The sequence below is a fragment of the Pongo abelii genome, chromosome 15 (assembly GCF_028885655.2).
Source record: "Pongo abelii isolate AG06213 chromosome 15, NHGRI_mPonAbe1-v2.0_pri, whole genome shotgun sequence".
NCBI classification, from domain to species: Eukaryota; Metazoa; Chordata; class Mammalia; order Primates; family Hominidae; genus Pongo; species Pongo abelii.
In genome coordinates, this window is record NC_072000.2 from 94,613,313 (window position 1) to 94,635,541 (window position 22,229).

At 43.2% G+C, this 22,229-nt stretch overlaps 1 protein-coding gene across 1 annotated transcript; it reads left to right on the forward strand.

Annotated features, from left to right (window-relative positions):
• Positions 1-5,290: 5,290 nt before the first annotated feature.
• On the forward strand, positions 5,291-21,890 carry PSMC1 (proteasome 26S subunit, ATPase 1). Its single transcript, XM_024231497.3, has 11 exons — positions 5,291-5,747; positions 8,324-8,377; positions 9,289-9,385; positions 12,584-12,708; positions 12,929-13,114; positions 13,310-13,438; positions 14,324-14,420; positions 17,471-17,660; positions 18,643-18,794; positions 19,445-19,599; positions 21,534-21,890. The coding sequence occupies exons 1-11, from the start codon at positions 5,745-5,747 to the stop codon at positions 21,666-21,668; spliced, it is 1,323 nt and encodes a 440-aa protein (XP_024087265.1). The 5' UTR covers positions 5,291-5,744; the 3' UTR covers positions 21,669-21,890.
• Positions 21,891-22,229: the final 339 nt, after the last annotated feature.

A 22,229-nucleotide genomic window follows, 5' to 3' on the forward strand; every position in this document is an offset into this window, starting at 1 on the left:
TATTCAATATTTCAGGATGCTTTAGATAAAACAAAAACCCATTGATTAAACCGTAACTTAATTTCTTTCAGATTTAGCATGTGTTATGCAATGAGGTTGCTAAAAGTTATTTTTATCCAGTCATATGAAATATTTATTCTGATTGTCAGAATAAATTCTCATCTTATTTCATCTTTAAAAACGTTTTTGTTTTCTACTTCCTATTTTTGAAATGTATTTGCCAGAAAAATTAAATTTTAACAATACTGTATATTTATTTTCTCTTCCCTGAAATGAAAATGTTTAATCCTGATGATGTCTTACAAAATTAATGTAATTATTCTGATTTTTATGCTCGATTCTTTTTTTTTTTTTTTTTTTTTGAGACGGAGTTTTGCTCTTGTTGCCCAGGCTGGAGTGCAATGGTGTGATCTCGGCTCACCGCAACCTCCACATCCCAGGTTCAAGCGATTCTCCTGCCTCAGCCTCGCAAGTAGCTGGGATTACAGGCATGCGCCACCATGCCCGGCTAATTTTGTATTTTTAGTAGAGACAGAGTTTCTTCAAGTGTTAATTAAAAAATTCACACACACACATATTTACCCAAGAATACTATACATTTTATTATAATCCTTGCTTCACAGATAACTCATATTTTAGCTACATAATTGCCTTATTAAAAATTAAGAGAAACAAATATTAATTTTTTCTTATATATAACTTTATAAAGTGAATATATTATTTTAATTTTATCTTAACTGTTTCTGATCATTTGTCTTATGAGTTGCATTCCATAATTTATCTCTTTCATTTTAAAAATAATATTTTTTGAATTACATATGAAGAGGTTTGTGTAATTGAAAAGTAAAGTTGAGGGTGTTTTTTTTTTCCTCTCAAGAAATAAATCTGATTTGGCTGAATGGGTTGAAGTGGAGCACTAATCGTCAACTGGACATTTTTCAGAAATAGAATGCTCTAAAACTCTGCTGCTCCATGGTTTTGACAAAAATATATTTAAAGAAGGTTAACTTTTAAATTCTTATGATTTTAAAATCTTATGAAAAATGTTGTATTTCCAGGCCGGGTGCGGTGGCTCACGCCTGTAAACCCAGCACTTTGGGAGGCCAAGGTGGGTGGATCACTTGAGGTGAAGAGTTTGACACCAGCCTGACCAAGGTGGTGAAACCTCGTCTCTACAAAATATACAAAAATTAGCCGGGTGTGGTGGCAGTTGCCTGTAGTCCCAACTATTCATGAGGCTGAGGCAGGAGAATGGCTTGAACTTGGGAGGTGGAGGTTGCAATGAGCCCAGATCGTGCCACTGCACCCCAGCTTGGGCAACAGAGCAAGACCCTGTCTCCAAAAAAAAAAAAAAAAATTGTATTTCCAGGGGTATAATAAGATTAATGATATTCAAAAATTTTCAGTTCTTTTTCAGGCTATTGGTTTAAACTCTGAGTGAAGGAGTAACAGGTCTTCATGGATAGCATTTGGTAAGTCGTGGGAAAGCCTTTTGGGTGCATTTCCCAGAAACTGAGAAACAGAATGACCCTAATGACTGGTGACTGAATTGTTTTGCACCTCCAATGTTTTCTAGTTCCTTGCAAACACATTGAAGACTTATTTCAAGTTATCATTAGTAATAGATTTTGTGGATCAATCACTGTGTGATTTTCTGTTTGGGACATAGGATTGGAAAGAATTGCGTGACATTTTCATTACAAAATTATTTCCTTTCCCATTTATGTGAACGAGAATTCTCAGCCCAAACATCTACAAAAAATAACTAATGAGACTAGAATTGGTGCTGAATCCTGCCTCATTCTGACATTGTCATATCCATCCATGGATAGGTGAAATGAACACTAACTTAGCACAAACTGTGTATCATCTTGATCAAGTGCGTACTAGTGGTAATTGATAATAATTCAAAATCCAGAAAACATTTTTAGCATGTAGGACCCAAAAGACACAGAAAATAAAATACATTAAAAATTTTTGACTTACATAAAACTTTTGCAAAAATGTGCGAGAGGTCAATCAATAAAATGTTTTCCAGCATCAACATACATGATATTAGGATAAAAGTATGCATGATAAATGGAATGGAAATATTCGCTTCAAAGGGAAAAGAGATGAAAGCAAATATTTTCAGTGCTAGAAAAGAGCCTGTGTACCTAAGTTTGAAATGGATGAGATATCAAGCTATCATGATAGTTAGATTCCTTTGTGTATATACATTAAAATGTCAATACTTAAAACTTTCTGGCAAGTGGATCATTTGCAGCTATTTAAATTTATATGAAATTTAGATGCTAACCTAGAAATGTATCAAGAAATACATTTCGCAAATTACTTTCGAGAATGCATGAAGAAATGTGTTTGAAGATCACTGTACCACTCTACCAAGAGATTGTAAATTTTGAATGGGATACGGGACCATCTAATATATGCACAGAATGAGTGTACCAATGGCAATTTGTATATTTAAAAAAAAATCCTAATAAGGCCAGGTGCGGTGGCTCACACCTGTCATCCCAGCACTTTGGGAGGCCAAGGTGGGTGGATCACTTGAGGTCAGGAGTTGGAGACCAGCCTGGCCAGCATGGTGAAACCCTGTCTCTGCTAAAAATACAAAAATTAGCTGGGCATGGGGACAGGTGCCTGTAATCCCAGCTACTTGGGAGGCTGAGGCAGGAGAATCGCTTGAACCCGGGAGGTGGAGATTACAATGAGCCAAGATTCTGTCACTGCACTCCAGCCTGGGAAACAGCATGAGACCTTGTCTCAAAATAATAATAATAATCAGAGTAGCTGATACCTAGAGTAATTGTCCTATGCCAGGTGCAATTCTCAGCATTTTACTTTAGTCCTCAAACAATGGCACCATGAAGGAGGAACTATAAAGGAGGACGACTCAGTTCTGTCACCCCTATTTCACAGACGACAGAACTGAGACACAACAACACAGCTCACTGGTGACAAGGCTGGAAACGAGACCTGGCGTTAACCCCTTGGCTGTTTGCCTAGTAATTATTCTTATTTTTTAAATAAATAGTCATTCTGATGGCTTCTTCCAACACACGAATGGGCCCCTGGGCCACCAGGGTGTGGCTGCCCTGCTTTGCAGACCACTGTTTTGGAGTTCCGGCTCTAAAAATGTGGTGTATGAGCCACCCAGCCTCAGAATCCCTTGGGGTATCTGTTAAAATGCAGGTGTCTGGGCCCTGCCATGGGCCTATAGAATCACAGTCTCTGGCAGATGGCACCAGAGTCTGCATTTTGTCAGCATCTGGGCTGGTTCTGATGTGCTCGAGGTTGCAGGAGGGCTGCTGAACAGAATGCACGCTCACCTCTAGCACCTGCCCTCTGTCCACCCCGGCCCCGCCCCCTCTGTCCACCCTAGCATGAGCCCTCTGTCCACGTTTGGACACTTTCCTACCTCAGCCTCCATTCCATCTACTTTTGGCAAAAATCTCTTAAGAATCAGAAAACAAGAGTTTTATCCTCTCTGTATCCTCAGCTGGCAAGGTAGATAATTATCCCATTATACAGATGAGAAAATGAGGATGACTTGCTGATGTCACACAGCTAGAGCAGAGCCTCCGGAGAGGAAACCTGTTGGTATCTTGATTTTAGCCCTGTAAGACCCAAATTGAACTTCTAACCCAGAGACCTCTAGCTTTGAGCACTACATTTATAGTCACTTTCTTTTTTTTTTTTTTTTTGAGATGGATTTTCATTCTTTTCGCCCCGGCTGGAGTGCAATGGCGCAGTCTAGGCTAACTGCAACCTCCACCTCCCAGGTTCAAGCGATTGTCCCGTTTCAGCCTCCCGAGTACCTGAGATTACAGGCATCTGCCACCACTCCCAGCTAATTTTTGTATTGTCAGTAGACATGAGGTTTCACCATATTGGTCAGGTTGGTCTTGAACTCCTGAGCTCAGGTGATCCACCCGCTTCCGCCTCCCAAAGTGCTGGGATTACAGGCGTGAGCCATGGCGCCCAGCCCCTGTGCATCTCTTTTGCCCTATGGCTGACTCTCAATCCTCCCCACCTGGTTGACAGCCATCTCTGCAACTCTCCCTCTTTTCCACTTGCAACTTCCAACCTCCCCAAGTGCTGAGCACTCCAAGTAGTCTTTCTAATCCTCTCCCTGCTTTCTCTTAGCTGTCCATTATGTAGATAAACTTAAATTTTCTGCTTACTTTATCTCACTTCTTACAGCCACAATAGGAGAAAGTCTGATGCCAACGTTGGCTGCTCTCTTTGTTACTGGGCTCTATTGACTCGCCTTTAACCGCTGAGCTTCCACTGGGAGTTATGTGCCTGTTTCTGACTTCTTCACTATATGGTGTCTCTAATCTCCATCCTCTGCAGCTTCTACTGCAGGGCCTCTGCACTGGCTGTTCCCTCTGCCTAGAAAGCTCTTCCACCAGATGAATAGCTTACTCCCTCATGCCTTACGAGCTTTTGCTCAAGTATCATCCAATTTAAAGTTAAAATCACCCACCACTGCTGCATGCTCCTAATCCTAGGCATTTTTCCTAGGCACTAATTTTTCCTATGGCATTTACCACTATGTGGCATACGATATATTTTACTATTTACTTGTTTCCTGTAAAATGCATTAGGGAAAGGATATTTATTTTGTTTTTTAAAATTTTATTAATTTTTTTTTGAGACAGAGTCTCGCTCTGTCACCCAGACTGGAGTGCAGGGGCAGGATCTCACTGCAACCGTCGCCTCCCAGGTTCAAGAGATTCTCATGACTTGGCCTCCCAAGCAGCTGGGATTACAGATGCCCGCGATGATGCCCGGCTAATTTTTGTATTTTTAGTAGAGATGGGAGTTTCACCAGTTTCACCATCTCTATCCTATGTGTGATACTGTCCTATCGTGTGATTTCATGTGTCATATACACTAGATGCCAGATTTGTTAATAGAGGTTGATAGTGCTAAGACTTTCTATTACCGTGTTCCAGTGATGATGAAAAGGAAGAAGTATACCTGTTGTGTGTTCATAAGGGAAATATTTTTAGTGTTTCACAACTAAAATCCCTAAATCAATCTGGAGCAGAAAAAAAAAATCCATCTCTCCAGTTCAGAAAGATACAGCATTTTGAGCACTTGTTAATGAAATTTCCAGAAACAGAAGGGATTCTTGCCATTTTTCTGATGTCCTGGAGGGTGTAACAAATGATGAACTTTACCAATCAGCTTCAAGATGAGGAATTTAAGACATTTGGCATCATCACAAGTCACAGGTCATCAGAAAAAGACAAGTTTAGATGACTCATTACACACAGACATACTCCCAGATGTGCAGGTTAAATTCCAGAAGCTGAATAATAACTGAAATATTTGTGCAAATGTATATGTCAACTTCCCAGTTCCAAATACCATTCCAGTTTTTAGAACCATAAAGTTCTTCCCAGTTATAAATTTTGCATAATTTAAATATTTTATATTTTCACGATTGTCCTAATTCTTTGACAGTAGGGGTCATTGTCTTAAGTTGTTGACAAGCGCCTCATAACGGGTATTCAAAAACTTCTTTCAAGTAAAATATTTATAAAGTTCACTTTATGTTTATAAACTACTGCGTTGCCCTAGTCCGCCCGCACAAGCCCTTGGAGCACAATTTGGTCAGCGCAGAATTTGGTTCCTATCAGCTTCCGTATCGTCCCTAACGACTTCCGCCTCTGGCGGGCCGCAGTGGTGGAGGAACTTCCGGCAGCGGCAGCTCAAGTGGCCAAGGCAAGATGGTGAGTGACTAAGGGTTTCTTTCCGCTGGTCGTCGCGGTGCGATGGGGTCGCAGCGGCCTGAGGCGAGAGAAAGAGGCGGCTGCCCGAGGAACTGGGACTGCCCTCTTCTCCTCCTGCCGGCCTGATCTTCTCGGCGGGTGGAGGCTCCCAGAGACCGCGCTCAGGTCCACCGCGGGCCGGGGCCCACCAGCGGGCCTTGCCCGGGGGTCCTGGGGCCGGGGCTCAGCGCAGAGGGAGGGTCTCCTGCGTGGTCTTGTGGGGCGGCAGAACGGATCAGGTCGCTGGCTTTGCTGCTCCGCCGACCAGGGCTTTGCTGATCGGCGCTGGGAGTTTCGGGGGCGCTTCCTGGAGTCACCGGGACAAATGCTTTTTGAGTCGGGCAGGTGAAGGGTGCTGGAGAAGAGGGTGGGATTCATTCCACCTGAGGAGTTGAGCGCGGAGTCGTGGAAGGCCTTTCGGAGCTGGGGGCATTTGAAGGAGGCCTTAAAGACGCTGTTATGACAGGCGGAGCTCAGACGGAAAGGGCCCGTGGTGCAGTAGTAATAATAAAAACAGCTAGCATTTATTCATCAATTCACTAAACAAGTATTTACTGAGCACTTGGTGTTTTGTTGTTGTTGTTGTTAAACTTTTGGCTAGCTTCTGTTCTAGACACTGAGGATACAGGGGGTGAGCAGGATTGATTTGAAGTCCCTGCCTTCATAGTGCGTACATTCTAGAGCAGAAGGCAGACAATAATCAGAAATATGTAATATGATGTCAGGGGTGGGGTGGTCATTGTTGTATGGTTATTGTATAGAAAGGGATAGCATGGAGGAGTGGCTGCTTTTTATAGAGTCAGCGAAGGTAGCTCTGAGGAGGTGAAATTTGAGCGGACCGAAATTGAGGGAGTAACCCCTGCAGATGTCTGAGGGAAATGTGGTCAAGGCAGAAGATACAGCAAGTGCAAAGGACCTGAGATGGGAATGTTTAACCTGTATCATGAACGGCAAGAAGGCCAGATCTCATAGAGGTCTTTTTTTTTTTTTTTTTTTTTTTTGAGACGGAGTCTTGGTCTGTCGTCCAGGCTGGAGTGCAGTGGCGCGATCTCCGCCTCCCGGGTTCAAGCGATTCTCCTGCCTTAGCCTTCCAAGTAGCTGCGGCTATAGGCGCCCGCCACTACGCCCAGCTAATTTTTGTATTTTTGTAGAGACGGCGTTTCACTCTGTTGGCCAGGCTGGTCCTGAGCTCCTGACCTTGTGATCCGCCCACCTCGGCCTCCCAAAGTGTTGGGATTACAGGCGTGAGCCACCGTGCCCGGCCTCATAGAGGTCTTATACGGATTTCTGGGTAGTATTCCAGGCATGTACCAAGTACTTTTCCAGCATTTTCTCATTTATTACAACAGTTCCTTCGAGGTAATTACTACTGTCCTCATTTTGATAAGGAAGAAATGGAAACACAGTAAGTGGCTGTGCTGGAACACAAACCCCATCGGTTTTTTTCTAGAACAGTAGAGAAACACCCAGGTTTTGGCATTCAGCAAACCTGAGTGATTCCTGGCTCCATCTCTGATGAGCTTTGTGACAACAGGCAAGTCATTTAAGCTCTCTGGGCCTTGGTCTTCTTATCTGCAAATGAGGGGGTAATGATAGTACCAGTATCATAGTGTTTGTAAGAATTAAGTGGGATAATACTTGGAGAATGTTTAGGACACTGCTTGGCATGTAGCAGGGGTTCAGTAATTGGTGTACTTGTTATTTAAGACTGAGAAACATGTAAAATGCCCAAGAGGTGAAGAAGTGTTGGTGTATTAATTTAGAAGTGCCTGCGTGGAGCTGATTTGAGGGAGCTGAGTGGGCCCTTCTAATCAGTAAGTTCACTCATCTTCATATTTGAAATGCCACCATTTCTGAGACATTGCTCAGTGTTAAGCATTGTCCTATAACTGTAGAGTCTCTTAAAATCAGGAATCCCACTGAGTTTATTAATACACTAAGTTCTTAACACCTTAAGGTGACAGAGCTTTTCAGATTGAGAAGAAAGACCTGCCCCAAAGCCCCCTGGCTTTAGGGGTAGGAATTGGATAAGGTGCTATTGGAAGGAAAGTCTTCTGGATCTTGGTGTGATCTAAGTAAGGGGTAAATGATTGGTAAACAATTTTTGAGTGTGTAAAATGACGTAGCTTTCATAGCCTGATTTTATGGAATATATTCTTGATAGCTTCAGTCTGGTAGTTTCCTATCAAGAGATGTGAAGCTCCATATTTTCCCCTCAAGAGGGGGGGTGATCTTAAGACTCTCAGCCTCTTTAGTTGTATCTACTTCTCAATAGAGTTGTTCTTGATTCTAAGATGCAATCAATTGCCAGGTGCACCAGTAATCTATCAAACATCTTTTCAGGGAAAAAGAAATTCTGCCACACTAAATACACACATTGACTGCAAGTATTACATCTTGGATTCAGAAATGTTAAAATGAGGGAGAAATGTTACAGACTCACAGGACATGTTATAGACTCACAGGACAGTATGAAGGCATTCTTTTGAAGTGATCATATTCTGGATTTACATCTGTGTCTGATTTTTCTCCCCCAGGGTCAAAGTCAGAGTGGTGGTCATGGTCCTGGAGGTGGCAAGAAGGATGACAAGGTAAATATGCCAGATTTGTCCTGTGATATGAGCAAATTGTGGAAAATGTCATGGGTCTCGGCTGAGAACTTCTGTGGGGATTCATGAATTTTCAAAAGTAGAATGATCCAGTAGTTTTTAAACTATCCTGTCCTACAGATAAAATAAATATGCTTTTCATGCTTTAGAAAAGGTTATTGACCTAACCATCAAATAGGTATTTATGAGTTATTTATTTAAGTGTGTAAAAGCAATGACATTATAGAAGTATTAAAGTAAATTGCCTATAATTTTGGTGTCTAATAGCCTGAGGTATGAAGATTGTCTCAGGTTACCTAAACTTTTGGCATGTAACTTGATTCTTACCCCTCTATACCTTATTGGAATAATATGGCTAATTGTCACTTATGTGTATGGTAAAAAGATTACATTTATTTTCATTTGTTATTATTATTTGAGATGGAGTCTTGCTCTGTCACCCAGGCTGGAGTGCAGTGGCACGATCTTGGCTCACTGCAACCTCCGCCTCCTGGGTTCAAGCAATTCTCCTGTCTCAGCCTCCCGAGTGGCTGGGATTACAGGTGCCTGCCACCACACCCGGCTAATTTTCGTATTTTTAGTAGAGATGGGGTTTCACCATGTTGGCCAAGCTAGTCTCAAACTCCTGACCTCAAGTGATCCTCCCGCCTCAGCCTCCCAAAATGCTGGGATTACAGATGTGAGCCACCACGCCCAGCCTACATTTACTTACTATAATCATATTTACTTATTAAAATTGCAGGAATGTGAAACAAGTCAGGTTTTTAATAACATCCTAAAGGATAAGGAAAATTGTATCACCTGAAAATAGATGATGGTGGTACAGAAATAAATGTGTGTTTTAATATGATTTTCATGTGATTTTTTTTTTCCTGCTATTCTAACAACTCAAGGACAAGAAAAAGAAATATGAACCTCCTGTACCAACTAGAGTGGGGAAAAAGAAGAAGAAAACAAAGGGACCAGATGCTGCTAGCAAACTGCCACTGGGTAATGACATGGCTTCTCCTTGCCATCTTTCCAGTTCTTAGGATAAACCATCTCTGTGCATGTAGCTTAGAGTCTGAAAGGGGTAACAGGAAGTAGAGAGGCGATCGAAGCTCTAGCTTTGTGATGCAGTTCCACCTGACTCTTGAGTGTGGCATTCCTCTAGGTTGGCATACAAGTTATCTTTTGTTTTAAAATACAGTATTATATGATTGTGTCTCACTTTAAGACATGTCACCGTGGCCAGGCGTGGTGGCTCACGCCTGTAATCCCAACACTTTTGGGAGGCTGAGGCAGGTGGATCACAAGGTCAGGAGATCGAGACCATCCTGGCAAAACACGGTGAAACCCCGTCTCTACTTAAAAATACAAAAAATTAGCCGGGCGTGGTGGCGGGTGCCTATAGTCCCAGCTACTCGGGAGGCTGAGGCAGGAGAATGGCATGAACGTGGGAGGCGGAGCTTGCAGTAAGCCGAGATCGCACCACTACAGTCCAGCCTGGGCGACAGAGTGGAGCTTGCAGTAAGCCGAGATCGCACCACTACAGTCCAGCCTGGGCGACAGAGTGAGACTCCGTCTCAAAAAAAAAAAAGAAATGTCACCATTTTTCTTTAACTGGCTCCTCTAGTGGATTAAAAGTATAGTTTTAACTCAGGAGGCTGAGGCAGGAGAATCGCTTGAACCCAGGAGGTGGATTGCAGTGAGCCAAGATTGTGCCACTGCACTCTAGCCTGGATGACAGAGCAAGACTCTGTCTCAAAATAAATAAATAAAATAAAAGTATAGTTTTAAATTACAAAACGCAGGTTGAACTTTAGTAACTCAGAATCATGTTTATTTCATGAAATGAAATGCCACTGTATTGAAATTCAGATCGTGCAATGCCTGAAGTTATAATAAAATTTTTCAGTGGCTTCCTGCTGAACACAGAATAAAATTCATACCAAGTGACCTAGCCCACCTCTCCGACCTCAGCCCTGCCACTCCCCATTGCTCTTCGGTCACACTGCCTGCCTTATGTTTTCTTGACTTTTGTAGATACCAGGGCCTTTGCCCTTACTCATTCCTCTGCTTAAAATGTTGTTCCCCCGGTTCTTCTCATGGCTACTTGCTTCTCATCCTTTAGGCTTCAGCTTAAATACCTCCCCAAACCCTCATCTAAATATGCTCCTCCCTGCTTAGAAGAAAAAACTAAGAAGAAATACTTAAACTACTTTAAAAAATATTGTTCAGTTAACTGAAGGAAATCAGTAAGACCAGCCATTAGTCTACCATAATGAATTGGTATGGTATTGGTACAGAAAAAGACAGGCCGCCAGAACAGAGTAGGAAGTCCAAAACCAGTCATATTACATGGATATTTAATATACATTGAAGGTGCCACTTCAGGTCTGTGGGGAATAGGATGGGTTATTTAATATAAAAGGCATTTCCATCAGAGAAATGCAAATCAAAACCACAGTGAGATACCATCTCACACCAGTTAGAATGGCAATTGGCGATCATTAAAAAGTCAGGAAACAACAGGTGCTGGAGAGGTTGTGGAGAAATGGGAACACTTTTACACTTTGGTGGGACTGTAAACTAGTTCAACCATTGTGGAAGACAGTGTGGCGATTCCTCAAGGATCTAGAACTAGAAATACCATTTGACCCAGCCATCCCATTACTGGGTATATACCCAAAGGATTATAAATCATGCTGCTATAAAGACACATGCACACGTATGTTTATTGCAGCACTATTCACAGTAGCAAAGACTTGGAACCAACCCAAATGTCCATTAATGATAGGCTGGATTAAGAAAATGTGGCACATATACACCATGGAATACTATGCAGCCATAAAAAAGGATGAGTTCATGTTGTTTGTAGGGACATGGATGAAGCTGGAAACCATCATTCTCAGCAAACTATCGCAAGGACAGAAAACCAAACACCGCATGTTCTCACTCATAGGAGGAAATGATGAGATTCCCTGTGTCCAATGAGAACACTTGGATACAGGGTGGGGAACATCACACACCGGGGCCTGTTGTGGGGTTGGGAGAGGGGGAGGGATAGCATTAGGAGATACACCTAACGTAAATGACGAGTTAATGGGTGCAGCACACCAACATGGCACATGTATACATATGTAACAAACCTGCACGTTGTGCACATGTACTCTAGAACTTAAAGTATAATAAAAAATATATATATATATAAAAGGCATTTCAAAAATTTTTGTACAAAGAAAATGAAATTAGATTCTTGACTCTTGCCAAATGGAATACAGGTATACGTGTGAAAATAAATAAATGAAAATTCAGAAATATATTTAACCTTAGGGAAGAAGACAGTTTTTGAAGTAACTGGGAAAACCCAGAAACCATAAAAGAAAAGGTTGACATATTTGTCTGTAAAAATGATACAATTCCCAGCACTTTGGGAGGCCGAGGCGGGCGGTTCACGAGGTCAGGAGATCAGTACCATCCTGGCTAACACGTTGAAACCCCGTCTCTACTAACAATCCAAAAAGTTAGCTGGGCGTGGTGGCATGCGCCTGTAGTTCCAACTACTCAGGAGGCTGAGGCAGGAGAATCACTTGAACCCAGGAGGTAGAGGTTGCAATGAGCCGAGATCGTGCCACTACACTCCAGCCTGGGTGACAGAGCAAGACTCCATCTCAAAGAAAAAAAAAAAAAAAGACACAATTCCTATGTGGCTTGAGACTTCAAAGCCAAAAGAAACAATAATATATGGAAAAAATATTTGCCATGTATGTGATAAACAGGGTTAATAACCCTGATATTTCAAAATTCTGCAAATAGATGAGTATGTATACAGCCAGCATACAACAGTGTATACTGCCTGAGCAACATGTAACTTTTTATTAGTACCTATGGGAAAAAATAAACCAGACCCAGGTATCTGATGGGTCAGTAGCTTTTTTCCTCTTTAAGTATACGGACTATTCAGCCAGGGTATGTCATTTGGGGCTAGCTATTTGTTCATAAACCCCATCCCCATTTTGAAAGGCTTGATTATATAACAGCCACACTCTCCTTTCCATTTTGGCACCGGTTTACTTAGAGTTACCAAACTGAATTTTTCTGAAGCTATCTCCAACAAAAATGAGCTTATTTTAAAATCTTAATATTTTTTCCTTACTTGCAAACTTCAGGGTCCACGTATAATGGAACTTTTTATTTTAATTTCAGTGACACCTCACACTCAGTGCCGGTTAAAATTACTGAAGTTAGAGAGAATTAAAGACTATCTTCTCATGGAGGAAGAATTCATTAGAAATCAGGAACAAATGAAACCATTAGAAGAAAAGCAAGAGGTAAGTTGAAAAGTTACTATCATTTTCTTTTTTACAAATTGAATTCTATAAAATTGTCAACAAATAAATGAAATTCAAGTAGCTGAACCTGTCCAGGCTTTCATGAAGTATTATTAGCTGCCTTTCACAAGCATCAGCTGCTTTGCAAATCTAGCGAACTATCAGGATCATCTACTTTTAGGTCTAGTCTGCTTTTTTTCCTTGGCATTTTCATATGTAGGAGGAAAGATCAAAAGTGGATGATCTGAGGGGGACCCCGATGTCAGTAGGAACCTTGGAAGAGATCATTGATGACAATCATGCCATCGTGTCTACATCTGTGGGCTCAGAACACTACGTCAGCATTCTTTCATTTGTAGACAAAGATCTGCTGGAACCTGGCTGCTCGGTCCTGCTCAACCACAAGGTGAGGTGATAGTCTTTTTCAAAAGCCCATGGAAGTGCTTTCTCTTCTCACTTAGATCCATCTTCCTGTCCCATGGAAGTAGATCACCAAAGCACTCCTTAGGCAGGAGAAGGATGCCATGATTGGCATTGCTTTGCTGTAAACAGATCCAGCGAACCTCACGTTCCTGTGTTAAACCTTGATGTTTCCTGTTAGGTGCATGCCGTGATAGGGGTGCTGATGGATGACACAGATCCCCTGGTCACAGTGATGAAGGTGGAAAAGGCCCCCCAGGAGACCTATGCGGATATTGGGGGGCTGGACAACCAAATTCAGGAAATTAAGGTATGATTGGTAACCATCTCTGGGTTTTTTTGAGTTTTGGTTTCTGCTGTCCTATTTAGGATACTTTGGAGTTGTTTTATGTTTGCTTATTTATTAAACCAGTAGCTGAGTCAGAGCTTACCAGTTGTGGTATTTTTGTATTTGTTAATACTGAGTTAGGTGATAGAAGTAACAGTCAGTTGCATGATAGTTCCTGCAGCAGCTGCAGCTTCCTTCTTTTTAGTGTAATGTTGAATGCATTGTCTATGTGAATACATAATGTTTCTGATTGTGTTGACTTCAGTTATGTTTATCTGGAAGCCTCCAGTGCTTTGTGGAGATAGCATGTGTACTTACACACATTTAGACAGTGGTGGGGTTGGAGCATAATCCCAGTGCCTTCAGTGGCCCTGGGGGCTGCAGGGCATATGGTCATTGAGGATGGCCATCGGCTCTCTGCATGTTCGTTCATAGGAAAGTCATTCCGAGCCATCACAGATCTCTGCTAGGGACCTCTGAGGCAGCTGAGAAATAGCCGTAATGTCCCTAGATGGGAACAGCCATCAGGAAGTCTTTCCTAGTCCTATCTGTAGTTTAATTGAAAAGGGTGAACTTGAGCTTTATTATGTCTCTCTTGCTCAAGAAGACCTCCAGGCTGACTCCTACTAGAAAGTAAAAGGGGAATTGGGTGCGGTTAGGGAGATGGAACGGATGCGGGGAACTCAAGTAGGACAGGTGTCACCTTCAGTATGTCTTTGCTGCTAATAGAAATCAAGCACATTGTCTCTAAGAAGAGTAATTGAGATTTTTACTTATTTTTGTTGAAAGCAAGATATTCTCATGTTGCCAATTAGTAAATATGCTAATAATTTCAGTAAAGCCTTTCATTTATACTGTTTTTCATAGGAATCTGTGGAGCTTCCTCTCACCCATCCTGAATATTATGAAGAGATGGGTATAAAGCCTCCTAAGGGGGTCATTCTCTATGGTCCACCTGGCACAGGTATGCTCTGTTTTTGACACTTTCCAGGCACCCAGCTGGTCTCTTGAGCAGCAGCATTGGCTAGTTATAATTACTGAACTAATAAGCGAGGACACCACAATTCCTTAGTTTAAAACCGGCCTGCTCAACCTTGTTTGCACATTGGAATCACCTTGGGAGCTTTAAAAATACTGATGCAAAAAAAAAAAAAAAAAAAAAGCCTGAGCAACCCTATCTCTATAAAAAATTAGCCGGGCGTGGCCAGGCGCAGTGGCTTACGCCAGTAATCCCAGCACTTTGGGAGGCAGAGGCGGGTGGATCATGAGGTCAGTAGTTCGAGACCAGCCTGGCCAATGTAGTGAAACCCCGTCTCTACTAAAAATACAAAAATTAGCTGGGTGTGGTGATGTGCGCCTGTAGTCCCGACTACTCGGGAGGCTGAGGCAGCAGAATGGCATGAACCCAGGAGGCGGTGCTTGCAGTGAGCGGAGATCATGCCACTGCACTCCAGCCTGGGCGACAGAGCGAGACTCCATCTCAAAAAAAAAAAAAAAAAAAGATTAGCCGGGCGTGGTAATGCATGCCTGTAGTCCCAGCTACCCAAGAGGCTGAGGTAGGAGGGTCACTTGAGCCCTGGAGGTCGAGGCTACAGTGAGCCATGATCACACCACTGCATTCCAGCCTGGGCAACAGAGTGAGACCCTGTCTGAAAAAAAAAAAAAAAAAAAGATGCCTGGCCCCATCCTCAAAGATTTTGATCTATTCGTCTGTAGTATGGCCAAGCCTGGGAGCCACAGTGGAGAAGTGCTACTTTAAAAGCTCTATTCTGAGCATGGGGGCTCATGCCTATAATCCTAGCACTGTGAGAGGTCAAGGCGGATGGATGACTTGAGGCCAGGAGTTCAAGACCAGCCTGGCCAACATGGTGAAACCCCGTCTCTACTAAAAATACAAAAACTAGCCAGGTGTGGTGGCACACATCTGTAGTCCCAGCTACCCGGGAGGCTAAGGCAGGAAAACCGCTTGAAACGGAGAGTCTGAGGTTGCAGTGAGCTGAGATCGTGCCACTGCACTCCAGTCTGGGTGACAGAGCGAGACCGTCTCCAAAAAACAAACAAACAAAAAAAACCCCTATTCTGCAGTATCAGATTCATTTGGTAGAGCTCAGGATTTAGAAGTTCATTGCTGTGCAGATTCCAAAGGAAGCACAGTCATTTGAGAGAACTGACAGTGTTCCTAAGAGGATCCGTGCTGAGGGGTACCCACAATGGAGAGACTGGGAGACACCTGTACCCACAGGCCGAGAGCTAGAAGAGATCCCTCTTCTACAGCCCTTCATCTTACAGCTTAGGAAATTATGTTTCAGAATGGCCGGTGACTAGCCCAAGGCCCCTCTGAGAGTTGAGCTAGTAACAGGGCTGGAGCTGGAACACAGGCCTCCTGACCCACAGCTGCAGGCCCCCTGTGGGGCTCTAGTACTAAAGGGGCTGCGGTACAGGGTTAGGAGGCAGGACTGGACAGGCAAGTGTGTCAGAGGAGCAGGCAACTTGTTCAGGGAGCCCTCTGACCGCAGAAGCAGCCCAGTGGCTAGACTTGGCTGCTTCTGCACTATCAGATCGTATCTACTGGAAAGGTCCTGTTTGTTTTCTGTTCACCTTCCCTCATTGATGCTTTCAGGGAGCAGTCCAGCCTTTGCATCTGCTACTCTGCCTGTCTAAAAGCAACATCATTGCCACATGTTGCAAAGCTGAGCTTTGTGTCAGCCATCCCATTTCTGGAAAGTCTTCCCTGTCACACACCAGCTAGCCACCTCCACACTCCTCCCGTGCTGGCCTGAGGCTGCCAGCACTGCCCCTAACTGCCTCTGTATCCTGAGGCACCTACCCAGCCCTTGTCAAGGTCCTCACTCACCACCAAAGGGTCCCAGGTCTTCCAATTCAAAAATTCTTAAGTTGGGCACTCTTTGCTGACTCTTGTTTTTCTTTTCTTTCTTTTTTTTGAGGCAGAGTTTCACTCTTGTTGCCCAGGCTGGAGTGCAGTGGCGTGATCTTGGCTCACTGCAACCTCCGCCTCCCGGGTTCAAGCGATTCTCCTGCCTTAGCTTTTTGGGTTCAAGCAATTCTCCTGCCTCAGCCTCCCGAGTAGCTAGGATTACAGGCATATGCCGGCTAATATTGTAATTTTTTTAGTAGAGACAGGGTTTCTCCATGTTGGTCAGGCTGGTCTTGAACTTCCAACCTCAGATGATCCTCCTGCCTCAGCCTCCCAAAGTGCTGGGATTACAGGCGTGAGCCACCGCGCCCGGCCAGCTGGCTCTTGTTTTTAACCTGAAAGAGAAATATCAGCAAGTACAGCAGTATTGGAAATGATGTTTGAACTCTTCCCTGAGATCGGTGGGAGGAACTGCCTCTCCCTTGGAAGGGCATGCCACAGCAGCTCTCATTGTGGGCTTTGTCAAGAGCTGGTCCTGTCTCAGCTGTCTGAGCTGGCAGCAAGCCCACCCAGTAGCTACTCTTCTGGAGCAATAGGCACTGCATGCCCGGAGCTCAGGAACACTTCATGTATCTCCTTAGGGCCAAAGCTAGGATTCCCAGACCTTTTCTTCCAGCACTGATGGTTTCCTAGGAGTTTAGTTTGGCTCTCCAGCCCTGGGTTGGATGGGTCAGGTTAACGTATGCAACTTTGAAGGGGCCCAAGAAAGGCTCAACCAGAGAAAAAAATGAGATTTCTTTCATTGCTGGTACGAAGCAATTCTTTGTACAGGTAATTATAGTTCGCAGCTCTTCAGGGGAAGCTGGCTCAAGGTTGGAAAATAACCAAGTAAAAAGTATTTTCTGACGTTCTCCTAAGTTCAGGAAAATAGCTAAGGATAATCCAAACATGTTAGTAGATTTTTCTAAATGTCGTCTTATCTACTTAGGAGAATGGAATGTCGTGACACTTGAATTGGTGGCATGCCTTAGCATGGGGGCCCACCTGTTTTTGGTGTCCATTTAAGGTGGTAATGATACGAGTTTTTAAGTTAAAACGGCACTTCAGGTGTCTTTTTTATCTTTTTTCATCTAAAATAGGTAAAACCTTGTTAGCCAAAGCAGTAGCAAACCAAACCTCAGCCACTTTCTTGAGAGTGGTTGGCTCTGAACTTATTCAGAAGTACCTAGGTGATGGGCCCAAACTCGTACGGGAATTGTTTCGAGTTGCTGAAGAACATGCACCGTCCATCGTGTTTATTGATGAAATTGACGCCATTGGGACAAAAAGGTACACTTTCTCATACTTATTTTGCCTTGTTTAGAGGGAACACCGCATAGCTCTTCTCTTGAGAATGAACGATCTCAGGGGGCTCTCCCTATGGCCACAGTTCTTGCTGTGCGTGGCCTTCCATGCACGCTTTAGGCTCTGCTCTCCCAGGAGCCAGCTAACAACTGCCCAGGAACTGTGAACGTCTGGAGAGATTGGTCAGTTGTGAATAACCATGTCTTGAGCACCCACCCTGATCCAGGACCATCTGGACTCTAGGGACACAGTTGTGAGCACAACAGTCTCTGCCCTGGAGGAGCTCACAGGTTGTAGGGATCAAATACCAAACATGGAAACAGAATAAATGATACAATTTCAGGCACAGAAACTGCTATGAAAAAATATGATCTGTAACTTGGCTGATGGGGAGCGTCTTAGTCCATTTGTGCTGCTAAACAAAATACCTTAGGACTGGTATTTGTATAAAGAATAGAAATGTATTTCCCACAGTTCTGGAGGCTGAGAAGCCCAAGATCAAGGTACTGGCATTGATGTCTAGGGAGGGCTGCTCTCTGCTTCCAAGATGGCACCTATTCTGCAGAGGGGACAAATGCTCAGGGGACAAACGGAAGAGCAAAAAGGGCCTACGCTAGTTCCCTGCAGCATTTTTATAAGGAATACATGCTGTATAAGGCCTTTTTCTCTTTCTATAAGGAACTCATGCTGTATAAGGCTCTGCCTCATGCCTTTAGCCCTTTCCAAAAGGCCTCATCTCTTAACCAGACAGTAGGGATTAAGTTTCCACACATAAATTTGAGGAAATACATTCAGACCATGGCAAGGGGTGCTGAATTTATTTTTTTCCGAGCATAATTGAGGGAGTGCCATGTGAGTTGAAACAGGAATGTTTGTTAAGGTGTTTTGTCACAATGAGGTCTTTGCTGTAATTCCCCTTGAGCAGGCGATCAGTTGGGTCTTCATTCCTTCCCTTTTTTTCCCAAAGATATGACTCCAATTCTGGTGGTGAGAGAGAAATTCAGCGAACAATGTTGGAACTGCTGAACCAGCTGGATGGATTTGATTCTAGGGGGGATGTGAAAGTTATTATGGCCACAAACCGAATCGAAACTTTGGATCCAGCACTTATCAGACCAGGTTAAATTTGCTTTTGTTTCATCGTGGAGATGAATGTGTTTATATATTTGTGTTTAAGTGTGCTTCGGGAGGCCTATAAAATGATACATAAAAAAGCAAATACTGCAGTGAAACTTAGGATAATTCACAAAAAAATAGGTCCCCTTGAGATGAGGGTTAAAACAGAGCATGATATGGTCTGTGCACCTCGGCCCTTTGAATTCCAGTCTTAAGTCTTGATTTTTTCTTTTCCATAATATTCCCTTTTTAGCCTCAAGAACTTGCTGCTTTTCCTGGAAGAAATAATTCATGTGATGGTAGGATTTGTCCTTTTTACATTCAGGTAGCATCAGAAGAAACAGTGATTTGTTTGCTGTCTTTTGTAATGTTTTTAACACAATAGGTCTGTCCAGTTTCACTCAGCAATTGCTCCTTTCATTTATTTCTGAAGGTACCAAAGCAGAGAGAGTTTCTTTTAAATGAAGAGAATTCAAATGTAGAAATTTACAAACTACAAAAATGTATGTTTACTTTTTAAAATTTGGACATCGTTCCCACAGAATACTGTCTGACTGAAACTTCATATGTAAGGAGATGGGCTGAGGCCTCTGAGCCATGGCCAAGCCTGGGTTTGGATGGTGGTGTGACTTAAAATCTTTTCGTACCTGCAGGCCGCATTGACAGGAAGATTGAGTTCCCCCTGCCTGATGAAAAGACGAAGAAGCGCATCTTTCAGATTCACACAAGCAGGATGACGCTGGCTGATGATGTAACCCTGGACGACTTGATCATGGCTAAAGATGACCTCTCTGGTGCTGACATCAAGGTGAGAGCCTAGCTGTGTCAGCTTATTTCTGGGAATGTGGCCGTCAATCAGGAAAGAGTATATGTGCTCTTGGGATGGTGGTTGGCCTGGACAGTTGGGTGTCTGTATTTTAATCATCATGTTGGTTTACGATTACATCCAAATGGTATATGTGCTTGTTATCTGAAGTCATTTTTAATGCATCACTTTATGCAGTGAATGACCCTAAATCACCTGTAGCCACAAGGGTGAGTCGCGGGTACTAAGCTGCCTTAGGCCCAGGTGACTTTCTCAAGGTGTGTCAAATGTAGCTGCTCCGTCCCAGGTCAGGGGGAGGGTATGTCCTGGGAGAACTCTCCCCAGAGCCACAGAGTGGGGACCAAGCACCCACTGCATTCATGTCCCAATCTGTGTTCTGGAAGGTTGTACCAGATTATACTTCTTGGTTTTATGACAAATGTACATGAGTTAGGACGTTTCCTCCCAGCTGACCAGAATTTACAGCAAGGCCTGGCAGCGTTGAATATGGGTTCAACCTGCTTTCCCTGGAAAGAGCTGGGTTTTCGTTGAGCATAAGTGCCATGGTTAGGTAGGCACAGCACAAGCAGTGCCTTTCCAGGCCAGCACCTGCCCTGAGCCCACGGATCATTGGCAGTTAGTCCTAGAGAACTAGATGTCTCTGTTGGCAAGTAAAATCTATCTTCTTTTTTAAAAATTGAAAGATCTTAAAATTTTATTTTTAAGATAAAAACTTACTTTGACAATTTTCAAGCCTTCAGAAAAGTTGCAACAATAGCACAGTGATCTGCCAAGAGTTAACATTTTACCCATTTGCTTTTTCTCTTTCTATACACAAAACTTTCTTTTCACCCGAACCATTTGAAGTAAATGACCTGATGGCCATCACCAAACAAACTTCTGTGCCAGGATTGTGTTTTTTGCCACATCTTGTTTTTGCCACAGTAATTACTGGCCAAAAGAAAAAGAAAACAAAACAATAACCCACATAATATGTTTGTTTGCTGCCCTTCTCTATGTATTTCCTTCATTTCTCTCTCCTTTCTAAACAGATCAGGCCTAAAACAATAACAGTAACCCCTGTAACATGGGTTATTGTTTTCTTTTACTTTGGGCAAGTAATTACTGAGAAATTAAATATATTGGAATAAATGCTATACTCTGTAGTATTATTCCATAGCATAGATACTGCCACTTGCAGTATCTAACCAGAATACATGTTCTTTTATGACTATAGTTAATGAAATAGACATATACTGTCAATTGCCTCTAAGTTTCAGGGCATAATTTTGTTTATTTCCTAGGAATATTATTCTCTTTAACGAAAGTGGTGGTATACAAGCCACATAGCTTGTTAGAACCTGAGCCAAAACTGGAACCCACAGCCCTGACCCTTGGGCCAGTCTTCTTAGTTACAGTAACTCCCAGTTTAAGCCACTTCACATCCTTTCAGAAAATAGGATGCTTAAAACATTTTTTTAAAAAATCAAATCTTTCCCAAATAAGTAATTTGTGTTTAGTCTAGGTGTCTCATGCTTTATTTCAGAATAGTTTAGTTTTTTTTTTTTTTTTTTGAGGTAGAGTTTCGCTTTTGTTGCCCAGGCTAGAGTGCAGTGGCACGATCTCGACTCACTGCAACCTCCGCCTCCCGGGTTCAAGCAATTCTCCTGCCTCAGCCTCCCGAGTAGTTAGGATTACAGGTGCCTGCCACCGTCCCTGGCTAATTTTTTGTATTTTTAGTAGAGACAGGGTTTCACCGTGTTGGCCAGGCTGGTCTTGAACTCCTGACCTCAGGCGATCCACCTGCCTCGGCCTCCCAGAGTGCTGGGATTACAGGTGTGAGCCACTGCGCCTGGCCTCAGAATAGGTTTTTTGGAATTCCTTGTTAGAATAAAAATGAGCATTTCACTTTCTGAACACACTGTTCTTTCTTACAGGCAATCTGTACAGAAGCTGGTCTGATGGCCTTAAGAGAACGTAGAATGAAAGTAACAAATGAAGACTTCAAAAAATCTAAAGAAAACGTTCTTTATAAGAAACAGGAAGGCACCCCTGAGGGGCTGTATCTCTAATGAACCATGGCTGCCATCAGGAAAATGGTTGGGGGATTTCTCAATCCCTGAAAGGGATGAGGTTGGGGGAGTTGCCCAGAGGAATCCCTGTTCCCATTGATTTTTATTAGCAAAACATCCTGTGTCTTTTGGAGTACGATGTGTAAGTGCCCATTGGGTGGCCTGTCTGTTGGTCACTGTGCAGCAGTCTGCTTCCCAATAAAGCGTGCTCTTTCACAAACACTTCCTGTTTCTGCAGTCTCCACACACACCTACCGCTCAGCAGCAGCCTGTGGGTGGACCCAGCTGCAGGGAAGCCTTTGGACAGGAACTCAGGCTGCGGTCACAAGGAGTGTGGACCTCACTATGCGTTCCCCGCATCACACCCCCAGAGCTGGCGTTCAACAGTAATTACAGTGGGAAATGGTCACTACCACAGAGCCAGGGATATTCGTTGTTTAAATAATAAAGGCTGCTTGTTAATGTGGCTGTTGCTTCCAAAGGAAGTACAGCTTTCCTTTTTGGAAGTTTTGTGGACCATGCATGTTCTCAGCACTCTGAGGGCAGAAAATAACTACTGGT